At 45.0% G+C, this 21,617-nt stretch overlaps 1 protein-coding gene across 1 annotated transcript in view; it reads left to right on the forward strand.

The window, feature by feature from the left end:
- The window catches only part of YIPF7 (Yip1 domain family member 7), a 528,534-nt gene that overhangs the window by 324,089 nt on the left and 182,828 nt on the right, over window positions 1-21,617 (forward strand). The window contains exon 4 of the mRNA XM_085643312.1: window positions 11,809-11,954. Coding sequence (XP_085499438.1) covers window positions 11,809-11,954 — 146 coding nt within the window. The remainder of the gene's footprint in view (window positions 1-11,808; window positions 11,955-21,617) is intronic.

Raw genomic sequence — 21,617 nt, forward strand, 5'->3', positions numbered from 1 at the left:
TTAACTCTAGTAAGTCCCACACAGCAGGATTGCTGAGAGGTCTTCAGAGGCCACGTCCCTTTTCTCCACCACTCTGCAAATGCGCCTCCTGAAGCTCTCAGGAGGCAAGGGGACGTCATCCCCCACCAGCATTGTGCTAAGAGGCACGCTTGCAGAGTGGTGGAGAAAGGGGGCATGACCACCTCTCGGCGTTCCAGCTGTGTTGGACTTACTAGAGGTTGACCCATAAGCCCCCCCCAGCAGCCAAGGGGACTTCATCCTCCAATCAGCAGTGTGCCAGGAGCGCGATCCCAGAATGGTACAAAAAGGGGCGGGGTTTCCGGTATTTTCTTTAATTATAAAGGAAGCAGGGCCGTGTGGCCACATACCCCGGACACTGGCCACATTACTGAGTGCCCTGGTCCCACCTAGAGCACCCATTTTATTCACATTGGGGACCGTGGGGTTGCCTGAAGGCCCCAGCGGTCCCGGTCGGCTCCTCAACTCCTGCTGGAGCAGACATTGCTTCTGGACAAAGGGAGCTTCTAACATGCAGCTCCATCTGTCCAAAAGCAATTCTCTGCTTCGAGTGAGCGAGAGCAGAAAATACTCTAGCTTACTCGAAGAGGAGCAGAGATTGCTATGGCTTGGCCATATCAAACCGCAATATCCAGGGGGTGAGCACCTCGAGACATTGCCGGAGCCGTTGACGGCCCCCAGGGCCATCTAGAGCTCCAGAAGTGGGTTCATGCGTGGCCCTTATCTTTTGTTTATATTTGCTCAGTGGAGGTGTTCGTCACTGAGGATGCGGCGGGTCCGCCCGCCCTCCTACATTTTATTAACCTAAAGCTCTGGGGAGGTGGCGGTCCCTGGGGCTGAGGGGGTCCAGAGACCCCTTCCAATTAAAAGGAAATAAGCCCCCGGGAGGTGGTGGTCCCCGGGGCAGGCAAATACGGGCCTCCCTGCATTATTATTTTAAGAAGCGACGGGAGGTGGTGGTGGTCCTTGGGGCATAATGAGCCCTAGAAGGGGTGGCTCTGTGCCCCCTCCTTTATTAAAACAATGCCCCCGGGACCTCGCCCCCCAGATAATGATCGAAGCGCGGGAGGCTGCACTTCGTTTTTTCCATCCGGATCCTCTGATCTTGCTGAAAAAGAAATGCTTTTTTGGGCCCAGGGGGGTCCCAGTGGAACCCCCCCAAGTGGCCTAGAGGTTTAGGGTGTTTCTACCCTGACCCCTTTTCTTCTTTTTTTTTTTTACATTGTTTGTGGGACTCGGGTCAACCGAGTCCCAAGATGACTGCCAACACTGGTTGAAGTGTTGGCAGCCAATCAAATTTCAGTAGTGTTTCAGTAGGCTGTTGGACTCCCACAGATCTATCATTTTTAAACTTAAATATCTCTGAAACTACAGAATGGATTTAGACCAAATTACAAAAAGCACACTTTCTGGACCAACATATAGCTTTCTGCCAAAGTTGGTGTAATTCTGTTCAGTGTTTTGGGCTGTAGTTGTGTTAAAAAAATATAAAATTCCCATAGGCATAACTCCAAATAGCGCAGCAGTAGGCAAAGTGTTGTACTTCAGAGGTGTTAAATTTACTATTCACACTCCAGCCAGTGCAACTGTAGAGAAAGTGTTTGACTTCGACAGGTTAAATTGACTATTTCCATTGCAAACAGCGCAACAGTAAGGAAATTGTTAGAGAGATTATAATTGATATTCCCACTCTACGCTAAAGAACAGTAGAGACAGTGTTAGAATTTGGATAGGTTACATTTACTATTCTTGCTCCAGTCAGTGCAACAGTAAGGAAACTGTTGGACTTCAGAGGGGGTTAGGTTTATTATGCCCGCTGCAGTCAATGCAGTAGCAGGGAAAACATTGAATTTTGGAGGGGTTAAATTTATTGTTTCCATCCCAAATAGCACCACAGTGAGGAAAGTTGAACTTCGGAAGGGTAAATTTTACTGGTCCTACTTCAAACAGTGCAATAGTAGGGAAATTGCTGGACTTCGGAGGGATCAGATTTACTCTTCCCACTGCAGTCTGTTCAACAGTAGGCAAAGTCCTGGGCTTTAAAGGGAGTATATTTACTATTCCCACTCCAGTCCTAGCAACAGGTAGGAAAGTACACTTTACATATTTGAATAACCCTAATAATTTAGATAAAATAATAAACTCGTAGTGTAAACATTATTAACATTATTTATTATAAAATAAAACAGTTAAGCAATTTACATAATTAAGAATCAAGTAAATTACAATCATGAGCAAAATTGTTATTTAATTTTTATTTAATTCCCACCCTATGCCCCTACAAACCTAGCAGCCCACACTTGAAATACAATTCAAATAAGTATAGCACAGGTTACATAATTGATAATAAATTAACTAATTAATTGTTCATGAATTATTACTTAACTAAATTCTCACCCTATACCCTTACAAACCTAGCAACCCACACCTAAAATATATTTAAATTGTATAAGTATTGCACAATTTACATGATTAATACTAAATTAAATAATGAATTCTTAATTAATCATTTATTGTTTATTTATCAATACTTCACCACACCTAAAATATAACTAAAATAAATCAGTATGACATAATTTCTCAAATTATTATTCCTTGCATAAGTTTCTCTTCAGCAATTCTGACATCGTCCAAAAAACCCTTCATATCAAGTTTAAGTTGTCTCTGTCTCAAGAGTGCATAGCTGAGGGCATCCACCCTGAATCCAGCCTTTAAGGCTCCCCAGACTTTAGTCCTAGAGGTTGACTCTCTATTGATATCAAGAAACTGCACTAGCCATGTTTTGAAATGGTTAAGAAACTGAGTATCCAGCAAAAGCTTCTTATCAAAGGAAAAGGATTTTGCCGGAGTGATTCTGCTGATGGCCGAAATATCCAACAAAAGTGGGCTATGATCCGCGTAATCCACGGCCACACCTGAATCTTAGCCCCAGATATAAGTGTCCTTGACATAAAAAAATAATCCAACCAGACCAGTTTATTGTCTGGGTGTGAATAAAATGTGAATCCTGGATCCGGGTACTTCAGAGTGTGCCACACATCAACCAGTCCGTGGTCAACCAATAACTGCTTCAATGCCCTAAAAACCTTGGGTTTTCTCCCCCTGTAATTGTTGTTATTTAACTCCGATTGGGGACAACCCAAGTGAATGTTAAGGTCCCCACATAAAATCAATGGCGTAGGACACAATGCCAATTCTCCATTCAACCCTTCCAGGACTGCTGCCTAGTCTAGGTTCGACCCATAGGCCGAGCACAAAACAAACTTGGCAGCCCCTAAAACACATTCTGTAATAACCCATCTGCTGTATTTATCCACCAGGATCCTCCCCGTACCCTGAATCCCCTGTTTCGTCAAGATAGCAACTCCCCTGTTTGTGGAAGCCTGTAGTGAACCAACAATCAATGTAGTATTCAGTGTCTAACCGATGAGTAGGAATATTAGTAATACAAAGGTGCAGAGTCCTGTATATGAAGCTGCCCGTACAATGAATGCAAATATTCCCTACCTTGCACCTCTGATGTGAAAAAGCGCTTTTGCTCCTTATATGCTTTTTTTAGCATTGCAGGATTTAACAAAAATGCCTGCACCCCCTTGACTTTAAAAGGTATGATTAGTTGGCAGAGTTGCCAGTGTTTTTCCACTAACAAAAAACTGGGTGCTCTTCCCTGCCCATTGCCTATCCGTGCTAAATCATATACTGCCCTGCGAGCCAGGAAGTTGTTTAAGCAGATCAAAATAGCCCTGGGCTTAGGAGCAGTTTGCCCTGCTCTAGCAGATTGCACTTTAAACGGAAATCGGTGTGCCCGCTTGATTTCTTTGTCCCAATTCCACACTGATAACTCTGGAAAAGCCTCAATGAATAAGTCCACCATAAATTTCCGTTTGTTCTGCATCTCGTTTCTCGCTGGTATGGCCAAATTTCTCAAGTTATTCCGCCGAAGGCGGTTCTATACGTCAACAGGTTTCCTCTGAGTGTCCTCCTTGTGTGCACACATGGCCTCAGTTATAGATCTCTGGGCTTCCAGTTCATCCTCAAGGGTCGATATCCACGCCTCAGCTTCATTGATTCTTTCCGCAAATTCGGTACAAGACATAACAATCCTCCTAACCATGTTCTGGAGTTTCCGACAGGCATCCTGTGTCTTCTGGCTCTCCATATGAGTCTCAGCTCTGTGATCCATTATGCCTTGATACATCACTGCCAGGGAAATCTCTTTGTCGTGTTTTGCAATGGGGCTTCCCCTGTAGCATTAGAGGCAGCCCTGTTGTCCAACGTTGGCCCTGATTAAAGAGAGTAATCCCATAACAAAGTGTCTGTATCGTCTGGTTGTCCCATCATTTCTGAGGATGCCTGCTTTTTACGTACAGTCGTCTGGCCAACATCCGTATTGCCACTGACGTGCTCCTCAAGCTGCATGCTACTCTGCTCGCTGCCACCATTGCCTGGTGATTCTCCTACTGAACGTGTTCTAAAGCCAGCATCTACGTCATCATCTGATGAGTCCGAGGCATCAGACATCGAGAACATTTTTTCCACAGAGTCGCTTTCCTTCCTGATATCCTGTGTATTGCCAGTGTATTTTGCCCCTTACCCTACGGTGTTCCTCCCCCTGCAGGTTCACGATTGTAAAACCATAATTGGTTCAGTGGGCTCAGTGTGCTGCTTGAGGGTCTCATTATTATTTTCAAGATGTGGGGAGGATGTGCTTTGACTTTCCACCAGTCCCTACATGTTGCCAGTCCCCCCGTTCTTGGAATTCCAGCTGGATTTACTTTGACAGGACTTCTCCGGGAGTTCCTGAACACAGCTATCAACAGGTGGCTTATTTGCATCAGAGCAATCGCTGCTCTGGAGTTGTAAAGAAGACTCTGCCTGTTTCCAGTCAACCTGTGGTGGTTCCTGAGGAAACAAAGAACTCCTACTATTGGCAGGCATAAATAACTCGGGGACCTTTTTCTCCCTCACCACTCACCTCCATGAAGGTTGTCCATTTTTCACCGTGCTCCTTCCTGCAAGTCCGCACCATAGCGCTGCACTCCGAGACCGGAACCGCCTCTACCTGTTCCAGCCGCGTCCTAGAGTGCACAAGATTTTCCTCCTCTGGCAGACTTGGGTGGCATGAGGAGAGAGGGCGCGGCCAAGGATGGAGCAGCCACACCTCCACCAGAAGCCAGCAGCAGGAATTGTGAACGAAAAGCCACGCCACAAACTCTCTGGAAATCGGGACGGAGATCACCACCACCAGCCGCAATACAGTACCCCTGCAGATGCACGGCAGTAGAAATCAGAAGCCAGGTATTTTTACAGACGGGCTAAAAAAAAAAGTTTTAGAGTGTGGAGGGGGGAGACCGGGAGCTGCTGCTTACACGTCCGACCCAAACGCCATCTTGCCCCTCAACCTATCTTCACTTTTTTGTTGTAAAAGGCCATATTAAAATTTTCAGTGACATTTCATAAACATTACTTGGTTGCCCATCACCAACCCTCAAAGAAATCTCTGGCAAGTCTCCATACAATCCTATGCCCTCTACTCCTGAATGATGACTTAACATCGCTGGTCGCCTCAGTGGGCCGTATTTGTCACCACCAATTGCTAAAATGTATGTGAAAAAAACATTTCTCACTGTTTCCATGGTATTGATGGGTCACCAGACATTGCAGGAAACGTAGGAAGAGGTGCCATGCCTTGATCTGCCATGCATTTAAAAATCGGAATTGAATGTAAAATAATTAAAATAATACATCAACACAATAAACTGAAAGAAATTACTTGGAGTATGGACAGGTTTTGCCAGTTCTGTAGTGAGTTTGTTATATACAGCCTTTCTGTAGTACACAGGATCACAGCTGCTAAGTATCTTTCCTCTAATGTAATCCTGTACACTGATCAGTGCATCATGGGAGGATTGACACACTCACCCTAGGTGGCTATGCAAAGTGAGTTCAATGTCCATCACTCGTGCTTCATGTTGCTTACTTACTGTTCTATATCATCATGTGCCAAATCAATATGCACGGGGTGAGTTTCTCTGTTCACTTGCATGCGGAAATTATTTTTTTATCAAGCGCATCAATGCTCAGTTATGTGTAACTGACAACCACACAACCTTCTTTTTACATACACAGCATCTTTGTCTTGCCTGTGACGTTTTCTTGATCTTTCCTTGCGCTCAGGGTTTCATAGGAGCTGATCCAAGACTGTGGAACCCTCTCTAAAATCATGTGTGATCGGCCAGCACCAGTGTGATCTGAAGTACTCAAACAATTTTAATTCAAACGTTTTTCCACCTGCTGATTATCCTAGCCTACTTATGATATTGCATGCCCCTTCATTCGTGCTACAGGAAACTATAGTTACAAAATCTCATTGATGTTTTATTGCAAATTAAATTGAATTATTTTACTTCACTTTTTAACATTGATTTTTCTAATGGTACCAAACTAAAATAGATATCTTTTTGTATACATGCATTTACTGTTCTCTTCACTAAAAGCCTGTGAATTGTGATTGTTTGTGGATCATCCAGCATCTCTAAAAGAGTTAAAATGTTGAGATTTAATTATGTAGCTTCAAAGAGGGTCTTGTCCCAAAAGATAGGTTTGAGAATATCTTGATTAGAATGTTGTGGGAGGACCGCAAGAGCAAATTTTTTTTTTCTAACTCTCCCTATCATCTGTCTTGCCAGTAAATGTATCATGTTATACATCATATGACATAACAAACATAACATTGAGGTAAATGTCCTGCTGTTCAATGTATTTCTGGTACAATACCTAAAATACCAAGAGATGTTGCTTTTAGTGAGAGAGTTTGAAGATGAAAATGTATAACTTTTACTAACCAGTTGTTGCTTTAAGCATTTGAGGTTCTGAATGGCAGTCATTGTGACATTCATGCATGTATCCACAAATATAGGTGTTTGCTTTTATTTAGTAAGACCTATCTATAAAGGACGTGATAGAAGGTGTGCGATGGAGTATGGCATAAGTGCAGCTTACTTATTTATAAGTAGGTTTCAATTGAAGCCAATTATAAATGATACATCTCCACTGCTTTTCAGCGTAAACTGAACACAAAATGAATGTTGCTGCACTTAAACTGCTTTGGCATATTTTCATGTCAACAGAGGATTAGTACTTGTTAGAAATGGAGGTCTCTAGTTGGCAGTTGTATGCACCCTGCACAAGAAGGGACCCATCCTTCTAGTCAGGGTAAGGGAGTTACACACCCAAGATAACACCTGCTCACCCCCTTGGTAGCTTGGCATGTGCCATCAGGCCTATCTCAGAAACAATGTTTAAAGTATTTGTTCATAGGACACACAGTAACACAGTGAAAACACTACAAAATGACACCACAGCGGTTTAGAAATATGAAGTAACTTTTTCTCAACTAAATAAGACCAAAATGACAAAAATCCAACCTATACAACTAAAAATATGACCTTCAAGCAATTCTGTCCTTAGAACTCTATGGATGCAGTAATTTTACACAAAGTACCTTAGATGCTTCAAAATCCACACGGCAGAACAGCCTCGTAGGAGGGAAGCATCGTAAAATACAGCAATGCGTCGGTTCCTGAGTCCAATGGTAGGCAGTTCTGCTGCATGCTGGAGAAGTGTTTCATACAATCCGGACTGTAGGGTGAAGCAGTGCGTCGAAATCCCAAGACGGTTCTGGTCTGCTAGTAATGCACCGGGAACACTGTTGCACAGGTGTGATGCGTGGAAATCTGGACGCACAGGAGATTGATGCGGCGGCAGCAAGCAGGCCCTGCGTCGATTTCTTCAGCTGCAGTCCTACAATGCGTTGATTCTCTCACTTGCACAGCAGGGCCTGCTTAGAAGTCAGTGTGGGGGTCTTGGACTTCGGAGACACGGGGTGCTGAACTCAGCCTCGACAATTTCTTCTGCCACTGACAGGCGCTGTATCGAAGTCTTCGGCCACACCGCAGCACTATGTGGATAGGTTTCCCGCTCGGCAGTGCTCCATTGGAAAAACAGGCACTGCAAGGGCAATCATTGATATGTATGTCTTCTTGATGCTTTTTGCAGCAGGAACAACCTCCAAGGGCCCAGAATTAGATTTGGCACCACCAGGCAGGTCAGAGCTCTCAGTAGTATAGTTCAAGGATGCTGCAGGTGAAGGCTTTGTGTCCCTAAGACTTCGCAACAGTAGGCAAGCTCTACTTCAAGCCCTTGGAGAATCCTCTTAAGCAGGATACAGAAGCAGCAACTGCAGGCCAGCCAAGCAAACCAACACACAGCAAAGGGGCAGTACTCCTCCTACCAGCTCTTCAGCTCCTATTTTGGCAGGGTCCTTGCAGGGTCATCTTGATCCAGATGTGCTCTAAAAGTCTGGAGTTTTAGGTCCAATACTTATACCCATTTTGGCATTTGAAGTAGGGATACTTCAAAGGATTGGTAGTGCACAAGTTCTTGTCCAGTCTCGTCTTGGCTTCAGACACACTCCCGGAAGGTGGATACAGCATTTTGAGAGTGCAGTACAGTCCTGTGTAGGTGACAGCTCCTCCCACCACACTAGCTCAGGAAGACCCATCAGTCTGGTGATGGGTCATCAGGCAAGCAGGGCACATCTCAACTCCTTTTGTGTCACTGTCTAGTGTGAATGCACGAACAGGCCCCAGTCAGTCTAAACCAGATGTTGATTCCACAGCAGGCAGAGGCACGGAATGGTTAAATAAGACAATGCCCACTTCCCAAACTCCAAATTTCTAGCTGTTCCCAATTGAAAGTTACACCTATAAAATGTTACAAGGCAGCTCCAATGGTAGCCTATAGGAGAGCATGTCCTTGCAATAGTGAAAAACGAAATTGGCAGCATTTCACTATCAGGTCGTGTACAGCACACCAGTACATGTTCTACCTTTCACATACACTGCACCCTACCCATGGGGGTACCTTGTGCCTACCTTAGGGGGGGCTTACATGTAGTGAAGGGGAAGGTTAGGGTCTGGAAAGTGGGTGCACTTGCCAGTTCGACATAGCAGTTTTAAAACTGCACTCACAGGCATTGCAGTGGCAGGCCTGAGACAAGTTTGGTGTGAAGAGAAAAGGACCCCCCACTAAGAAGTCACGGTTCTAAGGGCAGGGAAAGTACAACAGTGCAATATGAATCCCCTTGGCAACCAATTACATATAGCACAATATAAAGATATAGGGCATAAGAACATGTAAATAGAACTAAATATTTCATTTATATTCACAGATAATATAAAAGTCAAATGTTATCCCTTATGTCACTTGTATATAAGGTATACAGACCACAAAATTAGTTTATGAAATTGTCTCACAACACATCTATAATACATTCAAATGGGGAATTAATGGTTCAAAATAAACATAGCTATCAACAAAAAAAAACATACCTACATATATACATATTAAATAAATGAAAAAGACCATACACATAAAAACCATTCAATATGTACAAGTTAAAACTGAGATTGTGAATGAACCCATCATTCACTGTTCATCTCTCTCTCAATTCATCATTCACTGGTAATCATAGTCATCTCTCGCTATGTGCGTTTCGGCAAACAAACATGCCTTCTTCCTGAGTGAGTACCTGAAATATATTACATGTTCAATTTAGGCATACAATAAATAAATTACTGTAATATATATCAACTGAATCGTGCCTCAGTGAAAAAGTAGATTAAAAGCATAGGTATAATCATGACATGAGCCTAGATAGACCCAAGATGGAAAGGATATATCAATTCTTGGAGTGGGCATACCGATAAAAATGTCAATAAAGATGTGTATATAGCTTAATATCCACCAGTTAAAAGTAAAAAGACTGATCATGCATAGTGGAAAAACATCCGCCACCGACCTTAGCGCACCAAGGGCCTTATGTAGGTGGGCTTGCATTTACCACTTCATAAATACCGAATCATACCGATTCGGTATTTATGAAGTGGTAAATGCTATGTAGGTAATGAGTCGGTAATTATTACCGATTCGTTAAAATTCGATAATTACCGAATCGGTATTTACCGATTCGGTAATGAGGCATACCGGTATGCCTCATTACCGAATCGGTAAATACCGATTTGGTAATGGGGGGAACACATGCAAGGGTGGCAGGGTGTCACAATGACACCCTGTTGCACCCCTGAAACGGCCATGTGTGCACATGTGGCACACATACATGCCCTAAGGGCATGTATGTCTTCCACATTGCACACTTGTAGGCGCTTTGAAATGCATTTCCACATCCATTCTTCATTTACCACCAACTATTAGTTGGTGGTAAATACCGACTCCAAACATCACCCACACACTCCCCCTACATCTCATTTCTGTATTCGGAATTTACCGAATCGGTAAAATTACCGAATCGGTAATTTTACCGATTCGGTAAATTCCGAATACAGAAATTGTCCCCCTACATACCAAAAGCCTAAATACCGGTCGGTAACAGTATAATTACCGAAAATCGGCCGTTACCGACCGGTATTTGGCTACCTACATGAGGCCCTAAGTGGGAAGTAAAAATTAACCAGCGATCCTCCAGGTATTCACAACACGAGAGAAGGGACATGTCTAATACGTACTGCATTACTTATAGTAGTGAGACATTGTGTGAAAAGGAGATCAAATCTTTAGGGTGGAAACATTCCAACTGTAAAAAGGACAGCATAAGTCAACTGATAAGGTCCTCATAAAATCAGATGTTACTTTAAATGCCTGTGAAAACAGAGAATGATCGAAAGATATTGTAACATGAGATACCTTGTAGAAAATAAATCAAGCTGTCCTTGTTGAATCAGATAGCAGGGAATAAGATAGATCTTCGATGACCGTAAAACACAGTGGTTTGTAATCTTTCTAATCAATACTTTGAATTAAAGAATCACTCTATTAGATATTTTGACTTAAAAGGGCAATTATTCCCTATGAGTTATAATACAATAATGTCTATACCTAGTACGCACTAAATAGTAGGTATGTCTGATAAATGAACTTAGATGATCAGAGGATCTGGAACGCTTGGGTCTTGCGATAATACCGCTGGGTTTATCTAATCTATTTACCAGTATCTTGAACAGGGATTGTAAACTGACAGGCTGCGCAATTCCCAAAGGGATGTGATTTCGGTCTCAAATAAAATGAAAATATGTGCCTCTTTTATGTCCGAAGTATTGTAGTAAAGTATAACTTGTAAAGGTATCATCCATAAGGCTATAGATACTTTGGGCCCAAAGATGCAAAAATATATATATATAAGAATGTCCCCTCTCACCTGGCAGTTTGAGTTACAGGATCTTACTTGGTATCTTGAGTCAAAAATCAAGTAAAGATTATTGACCACCATCAACGTTTTATCAGCTACATTCAAATTTTAATGCGATCCAATCATACCTGTTGAGAAGAGCAGTTTGATTGTTGACGAATGAGACAGACAGGGTGGTGAGAAAACTGATGAAAAGTTAGTATGAAAGTAGGAGGGAGCGGATAATGAGGAAGAAAGAAGAATTCAAAATACAAATGAATGAACCGAGAAAGGAAATAAGGACACATTGCGTTATCAACACTAGAAAAAAACTGTCCCCTTGATTTTGTACTGTGAAAAAATGTAAACCCTGAGAACCACTTTTTACACTGGACATTATAGTAAAAGCCCCACTGGAATTGACAACGAATAGAATATGTTGTTGAAGTAGCACTTTATTTTTTTGTCACTTCAGTATCAAATGTGTGAGCATTTCATTGGTTAAATTCTCCTTTGCTTACAACGGCGGCTCATTTGTATTTCAGAACTGGGGATCAATTTTGATCACATTTGGCAAAAGACATTGACAGTGCTAAACCCTCTGAAGCCAGCAGATGGCAGCATCATGAATGAGACCGATCTGACTGGACCCATGTTCTTCTGTTTGGCCCTTGGAGCTACACTCCTACTGGTATTGTATCAGAGGGATTCAATTACTCTCAGCTGATGTACTGCCAAATGAGTCGCGTCTGAATGGATTTATTGCCTTATTACTAAAATTCATGCTTTCAGAATATTTTATGTCGCAACTCAGGAGCCAAATAAATCGTGTAACAATAGTTAAGCTGCATGTTCAAAAGTGAACGAAAGTTTAGAACTTAATACGGTTTTCTGTTTGATGCATATTATCAGTGGCGGCTGATGACATTTGAAAGTGGTGAGACGTAAAAGTTCAGGATGAGTGCCTTGGAGCGAGTTAATATACGAATGAGCCCAAATGGTTGTAAGGGGGTTGGGGGTGTTCTCCCCCTCAAGAAAATATTGAAAACAGAGTGGGGAAATGGTGCATTTTGAAGCAAATTAGAAAACGCAATAACAGACTTTGAGATAACAATGCTGAGTACCTCACAGATAAGTGCATTGAGCATGCTTTTCTTTGGCTGAGAGACATACCAATCAGCATGCTTAATGCACTGCTGCAGGATGGCTAGAGGACTAGCCTCCCACCCCGGAAGATATTTCCCAAGCCTGCTTATGATTCTAGACAAGACTGCGATTGCTCTTGCATGTATGATCTGGGGCAGAAATGTGCCCTTACGAATTATATTATTCATGTCGTGAAGCAGCACTTAAGTGTCTAAATAGCATTGAGGATCAGGCCTGGAGCGAGGTCCTTTGTAGATGAAAGTTGTTGGCACTGAAAGTTTTTTTTAAACATTTCTTTATTGTCCACTATAACAAGTGCAATATACACGTTACATCATTTATACATTGTATTCAACGTGGATCTACTTATATAATGCTTAGGAGACTTGTGATAAGAGTTTTTTCCCTCAGAGATACCAATTGTTGAACAGATTGCATTGTTTAATGAACTTATTAACCATCCTAACCTCACCCCCTTAATTAACTGGTCCCGCTAAATGATATCTTATCATCAAATCTAACGTAGTTTGTTAGGTGTCTTTTGCCCCTATTTCCTGACTACGACTAGCCGTCGCATTGTGGTGGTCTTCCTCCCTCGGGACAGTTGGAGTCTGTGAAGTCGTCTCTCCTAACTCTTCTATCTCTTGTATCATTGCCCCCTACGCCAACAGCACTTCTGGGAGCTCAACATCACTTCTGGTCTTCATATGATTTTCTTCAACTATTGCCCATTATTTTAATTCTTTCTTCCATTTTTCCACATGCGGGCCCTACCGGGACTACCAGTGAATCTCTATTCTCCTCTTTGCTATCGTAAGACCTAATATCAAGAATTGTCTAGTAGTTTTACGTTTGGGATTTTTAGGGATCAAGCCAATAAGGCATGTCTGTATCTCTGAGGCTATTGCCCATCCCGTGATTCTGTTCAGTTGTTCCAGAATCTCGGCCCAATATCTTTGTATTACTTGGCAGTGCCAAACCACATGAATAAAATCAGCTTGTGCGTGCTGGCAACAAGGGCATTTGTGGTCTCTAGATGAATTGATAGCCTGAAGCCTCTTGGGTGAAAGATAGGTCATATGTATATTGTTGTATGGTATCTGCCTCGGCCTTTTCACGACCCCCAAGATTAAAACAACATGTGGTGTTCCCCATGGACCCTCACTTTCCCTCTCATATATTCAATCTATACCTTCTCCCCCTGATCCATGCACTGAAAGAAAGGAATGTTCAAACCTTCAACTACGCAGATGATTTCCAACTAGTACTCCCCATCAATAACTCCCCTGCCATCATTCACGAATTCCAAGATGACGATGCTGATCATCCGTGACTGAATGAACAGCAATCATCTGAAATTAAACCCAGATAAAACGGAAGTAATTCTCACGGAGGCTCACTGAATCCCTGGAGCTCCCATTTCTGGCCTAAAGAGCTGGGACAGCCCCCCACTCCTTCCACACATGCCAAATCCCTGGGAGTCATAATTAATAATGATCTTACCATGAAAACTCAAATAGGATCCGTAATTTCAACATACTTCTTCCAACTAAGAAAAATAAAGAAAATCAGCAGGTTTCTCACACAGGAAGCAAAAATACAGGCAGTACTTGCCATGGTGATATCCCACATCGACTATGCCAATTCTTTATACTTTGGCATCCCGGATCATCTCACCCATTGTCTCCAACTGGTACAGAACCAGGCGGCCAGATTGATTCTTCAGGAAAACAGACGCCAACACGTCTCTCCTCTCCTGAAGAAGATACACTGGCTCCCTATATCCCAGAGATGCGCCTTCAAGGTGGGATGCATTATCTTTAAATCTCTGAATGGCAGAAACCCTAAATTCATCAATAGCTTGATCGACAGGTACACTCCAACCTGAGATCTGCCCATATGCACTTCCTAACAATACCCCCCCTTTAAATGGAAACGCTTTGGTGGAACAAGGTTTTTCACACTAGGTCCCAGATATTGGAACTCCCTACCTCTAGAGATTAGATCCTGCACAGACCTCATGACCTTTCGTAAACTCCTAAAACATGGCTATTTAGACAGGCATACGAGTAATGTATCACTCTAACACCTTTCAGAGTAGCGCCAAGAAACCAATCTGGTGTACGTGCGCTCTACAAATTAAGTATAACATAGCATCTGTTTAAATCTATTACAGAGCAAAACGTTGCAGACATTTTGTGAATCTTTTCCCAGTCTCTTGTCGATATCATGTGTTCACTGATCTCTTGCAATTTTTCTTCCATTTTCAGGGGCTTAGTGGTCTTATCCTATTTGAGTGCCCTGTATAAGTGGGAAACAATTTTCCGCCCACCCGCCATTTCAATTATAGTGACCAATGTTTGTGTAGGCTTAGGGGCATCTGAGAACGTCGGCCAAAGATGGTGGGCTGTGGCTGCTATTTTAGCATATTGTAGGAATTGACCCGTCCCTAATTCAAATGTGTCGACTGCGTCTTGGTAAGTAATGAACCTATTCTCTGGGTAAATGTCAGAAAACATCAGACAGCCCCCTTCCTTCCATTTTTTGACAGACATATCATGCTCTATGTGAGCAAACTGTGGAACGACCTAGATATTCGCCTCTAGTGCGTAGGGTACCCTTTTAATGGTTGTTCTGTCCCAAATGGTGCCCATGAGCCCGATTAATGGAGGTATTCCCCCTCCCTCATCTTATCTGTCAAGAGAAGAGCCCCTGCTGTATCCTACTATAGGACCCTCTAACAAGGCACGCTCCCAGGAGGGGTCTGTATCCAACCACGCTATTGCATGCTGGAATTGGAATGCTAGATAATATATCTTTTGGTCCGGAATTTTGAGACCCCCTTTGCCCCATTGTCTTTTGATCACCTCCAAGCTTACCCTGCACCTCTTTCCATTCCATAACAGCTGGATGAGAAGCCTGTCCAAGTCCCTGAATACCCTATGTGGTATTTCATAGACAGATCCTTGCATTGTGCACAAACACCTGGGTAGTACCACCATTTTAATTAAAGCAATTTTCCCCATGAGGGATACATTTAGGGTGTTATACTCCCTTGAGGCCCTTTATTATCCTGCCCATATTGTGGTCCTAGAAGGTATCTTTTTCTCTGGCCACTCGGATCCCAAGATATCACAAGGAATCCTTTTCCCACGGGCGTTCTAGCTGTAAGAACTGGGAATCTTCTCCCGTTTTTCCTATCGGATACAAGTGCGATTTTTGTTTATGCTTAAACCAGACGCCTCCTCAAACCTCCCTAATGTATGGAGCAGTAGTGAAACCGATAGGGACGGGCATCACAAATAGACAAAGCCGTCGTCCACGTACAGTGACACTATGTGTTCTGTTTGGCCTATCCTGATGCCATGGCCATGCAGCTCCGTTCCGGAAGCAACATGCCAGAGGCTTCATTGTGAGAGCAAATAGCAAGGGGGACAGTGGACATCTTTGTCTTGTGCCCCTATGAAGTGATATCGCCGCCGATACAAACTGTCCCGTTCGGACTCTTGCCATGGGCTTCATATAGAGTATTCTGACCCAGGCTACAAACTCCGATCCCAGTCCCATTTTTAGGAGGACTTGCAAGAGATGTTCCCAGCATACCGAATCAAACGCTTGTTCGATATACAAAAACGCTAATGCGCTCTCATCTGCTTTGTCCCCAAGAGTCTGCATTACCCGTGCAAGACGACAAATATTTCTTAATGTGTTCCTACTGGGTATAAACCCCGATTGATCCCCATGTACCAACTGGAGGAGATAAGGGTGCAGCCTACTTGCCAGAACCTGGCTGATAAGTTTAAGGTCTACATTTAGCATAGAGATGGGTCTGTAGGGGCGTGGAAGTGTCAGGTCTTTCCCTGGTTTCGGAATCATCATTATCAATGCTTCCCGTATTGAACCAGGTAGTTTACCCAACTCCTTAGCTTCTTCAACAACTTCCAACTATCTGGGAGCCACCAGCCCGGCATACACCTTGTAGAATTCAGCCGCTAGGCCATCCATGCCTGGGCATTTGGCCATTCTCAAATAGGATATTGCCGCTTTTATTTCCTCTTCTCTAATAGGGGCTCCCAGTAGGTCCTGAGCCTCAGAGCCCAGGCTGGGCAGTTCCACTCCTGTTAGGTATGTCAGTATGGTTTGAATATGGGTAGAGTTCTGGGATTCAGTTTTTATTTTAGTTAGATGGATAGCAATTGTTTTGTTGATTTCATGCTGTGCATGGACCATTTGCTGCCTGTCAGTTCGAATGGCAAGGATCAGTTGAGGTTGTGTTTCCATATTAATTAGCCATGCCATCATACGCCCAGCTTTATCGCTTTCCGCGTACCATCTACTCCTACTTCTATTTCTGTTGTATTTGTCTAGTGTGTCCCATAGATCCCCTATTTTGTGCTGTCCATTTAGTAGGTCCCTCTATATCAATTGGGAGTGCTTTTTCCAAGACAGCCAACTGCTGTTCCTGGCTTTGTAGATCCCGCCCCAGCACTTTTTTTAGCACCGGTTTCAGTGGATATACATGCCCCCATAGGACCACTTTCATGGCATCCCATTCAATGGCTTTAGTATTGGCGGTGTTCCAATTGACTTTGAAATACCGCTGTAGCTCCCTACCGATTGTGTCCTTATAAACTGGGTCAGTCAGTGCTTCGGTATTTATCCTCCAAAGCGGGATCTTATATCTCGGCCTACCCAAGATGTACACTATAAGTAGTGGGGAATGATCTGAAAATATCGGGCCAGATAGTGTGCCTCCTCAATTCTTTTCGGTATTCCTACCTGTACAAAAAAATAATCCAACCTGCTATAAAGTATTAGTCGCAGGTGTGTGACAGGAATAATCTTTTTGGTGGGGATTGCGAGGCCGCCATATATCCACTAAGTTATAAACATCTGACGTATAGCCTCTGTGGTTTTAGGTTGGCTTCGGACCTCGGGGGTTGCCTATCCAGGGCACCATCCAGGGCACAGTTGTAGTCTCCTGCTATAATCAGTTCTATATCTGGAGCAAGATCTATCTGGTGCCGAACTGACCCCCAGATACGCGCCATCATCACTATTTGGTTTTCAAAATCACTCGGAGTGATTCAGTTAAGGAAACTAGAGGCTGGAATCTAATACACATTAAATATAACAGGTTGCCTCTAGGACCATGGATTCAAAATCTTCTTTCAAAAGAAGGAAGAAACTATTCCCTACTCTGCGGTTCAACTAATGAACTGAATTACTTATAACCTTTCTATCACTATTTGGGGCATAAATGTTTAACAGGCAGACCTTTCGCCCATCTAATGTCCCCTCCACTATAACATATCATCCTGATGGATCAGAGCTAGACCTCTATTCTCTAAATAGAACTCCCGGTGCCACCCATACCAACGTGCTCCATGCAAACCCTAAGTAGGACATCGCAAAAAACTGACCCCTACATCTCCATTGGACATATTTAAGGCAATCCCTCCATACGTGTGTTTCTTGAAAGAATGATATGTCTACTATAAAGCACCTGAGATACGCAGCCACCCGAATACTTTTATTCATATTAATTAGTCCCCTAACATTCCATGTTATGAACTTGTATTTCTGACCATTGTCTTTTGTTGGGGGAGACCATTCTATAAGTTCGGGCAAATGCCCCGGTTAGACTGATAAGATTCGCGGGATACCCCCTCTGCGGACTTACGGTTCTACACTTTGTAACAGAACTGTGCAAACTTGAATGACCCCTCCCCCAGGCAGTAGTAACGAATCCCCAAAGCGCAACCATTGTTTAAGGAGTCGGGACTCTGCCCCATGTTTAATTCTCCCCCCACCCTACAGCACATTCCCCAACTTTACGATCAACCAATACATTAAATGAGTTCAAAGAAAAATCTGTTTTCTGAAGTTCGGCCAGTCTGTCGGGCACCAGGCCACCTCGTCCATCTCGAGGCATAGTAAGGCAGCTCCAGTGCACCACAGCTGGAACATTCCAATCTGGATTGCGGCAGCTCCGTGTCTCAACTCTGATATTCCAGCCTTTATCTCTCAGTCTATCAATAATACCCTTCCTCTTATTTAGCCATTATCGCAGTCCACTCACTCATGCTGCTAGTTCCTATACTTACAACCTCTGAGTCCATATCAGTCTGCAGCATCACCCCCTTTACAGTTCTACTATTCCTCAGGGGTCTTTTTTGATTCAGCTGAGTTGACCCTCCTCTTGTGATTGGGTCTTGTTAGAAATGGGATTTCTGGTTGGCTAGGGCTTGCGCCAAAGCCAGGCAGAAACCACCACTCTAGTCAGGGCAAGGAAGTTACACGCCAAAGATAACCCCTGCTCACCCCCTTGGTAGCTTGGCACGAGCAGTCAGGCTTATCTCTGAGGCGATGTGTAAAGCGTTTGCGCGCGCACCCAGCAACAACACCCAAGGCCCACCACAAAGGAAACTCCACACAAGGTATTATATAAAAATAACCTTTGTATTACCAAAACACATTAGATAAAAACACACACTTTACAATGTGCCAACAGGCACGGGCAGAATTTACAAGGGATTATATGTACAGGGGACAGGGCCACCTGGACCACTGTCAGGAATTAGCACTTTGTAGAAATTAGCACTTAGAACATAAGAATAATACTTTAGAACATAGCACATACAATCACTGTAGCACTAAATGGAAAATGTAGCACACAACCAGTAGCCACTGGTAACAGGTAAGTCTCACTTACGCAACCCTAACCACCTTAGGAAAATATTGCGCAGGGAACTAGGACCTCACTAGCACCACCTGTACTAGGAGAAAACAACCACCTAAGTATCACAATACCTGTAGGGGTAAACGCACATTACACATGATGCATCGCAACACCTTCAGAGGTGTAGGGAAGGAAAATACAGGATGCATAAAATACATTCAGCGGTGTAAAACATGACGCATGAACACACATTCAGAGGTGCAGAAAATGAAACAATAGCGCAAAACTCACATTAGCCACCACCTGTGGCAGTCCCTAGGCCAACTGGCCGTGAAGGGGCAAGGACGCCCTGTGTCCAATGTCAGGGGGGGGGGCCTAAACGTGGCAGCTGCCCACTAAGTGCTGGGCAGCTGTGGGGACTGAGGCCTGGGCACCTCTGGGCCCTTAGAACAATTATGGCCTCCTGAGCCCCTCTAGGCTCTAAAACAAGAAATGCCCCCTGAGCCTCGCAGGCTCTAAACAAGAAATGCCCCCTGAGCCTCGCAGGCTCTAAACAAGAAATGCCCCCTGAGTCTCGCAGGCTCTAAACAAGAAATGCCCCCTGAGCCTCGCAGGCTCTAAACGATAATGCGACCCTCCGTTGGAGCCTCGTGGGCTCTAAAACACGAATGCCCCCGTATTGCTGGAGCCTCGGGGCTCTAAACAAATACTTGCCCCGTTGTTGGAGTCATCCTGGACTCTGGCGCCAATGAGGGGGTATCGTTGGAGCCTCGTGGGCTCTCGGAACAAGACTGCCCCCGAGTTGCTGGCCTCTTTGTCAGAAGGAGGGGGGGCGTCGTCGGAGCGGCCCACTGCCAAGCGGGGCCGCTCGGGAATGAAGACCGGTGCTCCTCTCCGTTAGAGCGCCACCAGCGCTCTCGTTAGGGTGGCCCCCGTGGGAGCGGCCCGCTACTGCGGCGCCGCTGGGGGGGGGGCAGGGCAGAGTCTACCACCCACACGGAGTCACGCTTACCTGGGACTCCCGCGTGGTCTCTCGCAGCACTTCTCCTCAGGGCCCCGGGGCGCAGGGTAGGCTCCTGCCGGCTCTGGGGCTTTCAACCCAGCGCGAATCCTCGGTGGGAGGCGGGGTAGGCTCCCGCCCTCCTACTTCCTGTTCTTGTTGTACCGGCGGCCCGCCCCCGGCCCGCCTGACTTCCGGGATGTCCCGGCACGGGCTGCAGCGGTGATTTGCAATGTCGGCTTTCTCCGAAGCGCGGGGTGAGCTCCCGCCTTCGGATTTCAGTCTTAGGTGGCGGAAACAAGCGGCAAGGTCCCTGGCGGGATGGGCACCCGCTAGGGATATTGATTTCCCAATAAAGCGGGGTAGGCTCCTGCTCAAGCTCCACAATGCGGGGTGGGCACCCGCTTTACTACTAGGCAGACTAGCAGGGAATCCCTACGTCAGGGTTCCCTCGCTAACAATTGCAGCTCCGCGCTGCTGGCCACGCATAAAGCGCTCCTCGCGCTATAAGTAATGGAAAGCGCTTCCAGGCGCTTAGGGGTGCCAGTAAACACAAAAGTCCAGCAAAGTCCTTAGGAAGGTGGGAAGGGGGCAAGGCTGGGCCAGGGGGCCAGCTCACTGGGCCCTCCAGGCAGGAAGGCAGTCCAAAGTGGCGGTTCCTCCTGGCCTCCAGCAGCAGCAGCCCCCCTCAGGATCCTGGAAGAGAACAGTTTCTGTGGGGACACAGCCCCATTTTTATACACTAAAACCCTTTGTTCTGGGTTCAGGGTGAGGGGGAAAACCAGTCGCAGCTGGTTGGGGAGCACCCTTGATGTGCTCAGCCCCTCACTCTATTCACTGGCAGGGCTAGGGTCGTCAGTCGCACCACAGGGGGCGGAGCCAGCATTGTGTGGGGAAAGCCCTGCCCTATTCAGGTCCAAGGTGCACTCCTCCCCAGCCATCAGCATGCTAATCTCACACTCACCACTGGGGCAGACCCAACCAGACTCCTGGAGCCAGGCTCACCAGCCAGCTCCAGCCAATCACACGCCAGACACACTGCACACAGAAGTGCCCACTTCTAGAAGTGGCACTTCCACACTAGGTACATGCACGCCGCACACATCATCGCGCAGCATTCAATCACACGAGTCCGCACATACCAAACTTGGGCCTGCACACCCCATGCATCAGGAACTACTAGGGACACATACATTCCCCATGCATTCCTATGGGAGGGCAGGCCTATCTCACCACATGCACTCAGAGTGCGCACGCACTTTACCCTGGGACACAGGGAAAGTGCGCAGAAACCAAAAATCACCACACCAAGTCACCAATAAAAAGCAAAAAGTTCAGGGGTGAACCTGCCAGAAGGGCCAAGTCCAACAGGTCTCTTGTACCAGGCAGAGTGGGGAGAACGGGTTGTGCATTAGTATCTCCTCCAATTCGGTCCACAGGATGCCTGCCATCCAGGCCCACCAGTATCCGTCTCATCTCAGGCGCCTTCTGGGGCATATGTTCCTGCTCTCCGGTGCTAAGGCATT

Source organism: Triturus cristatus, chromosome 2_2, assembly GCF_964204655.1.
Source record: "Triturus cristatus chromosome 2_2, aTriCri1.1, whole genome shotgun sequence".
Classification (NCBI taxonomy): domain Eukaryota; kingdom Metazoa; phylum Chordata; class Amphibia; order Caudata; family Salamandridae; genus Triturus; species Triturus cristatus.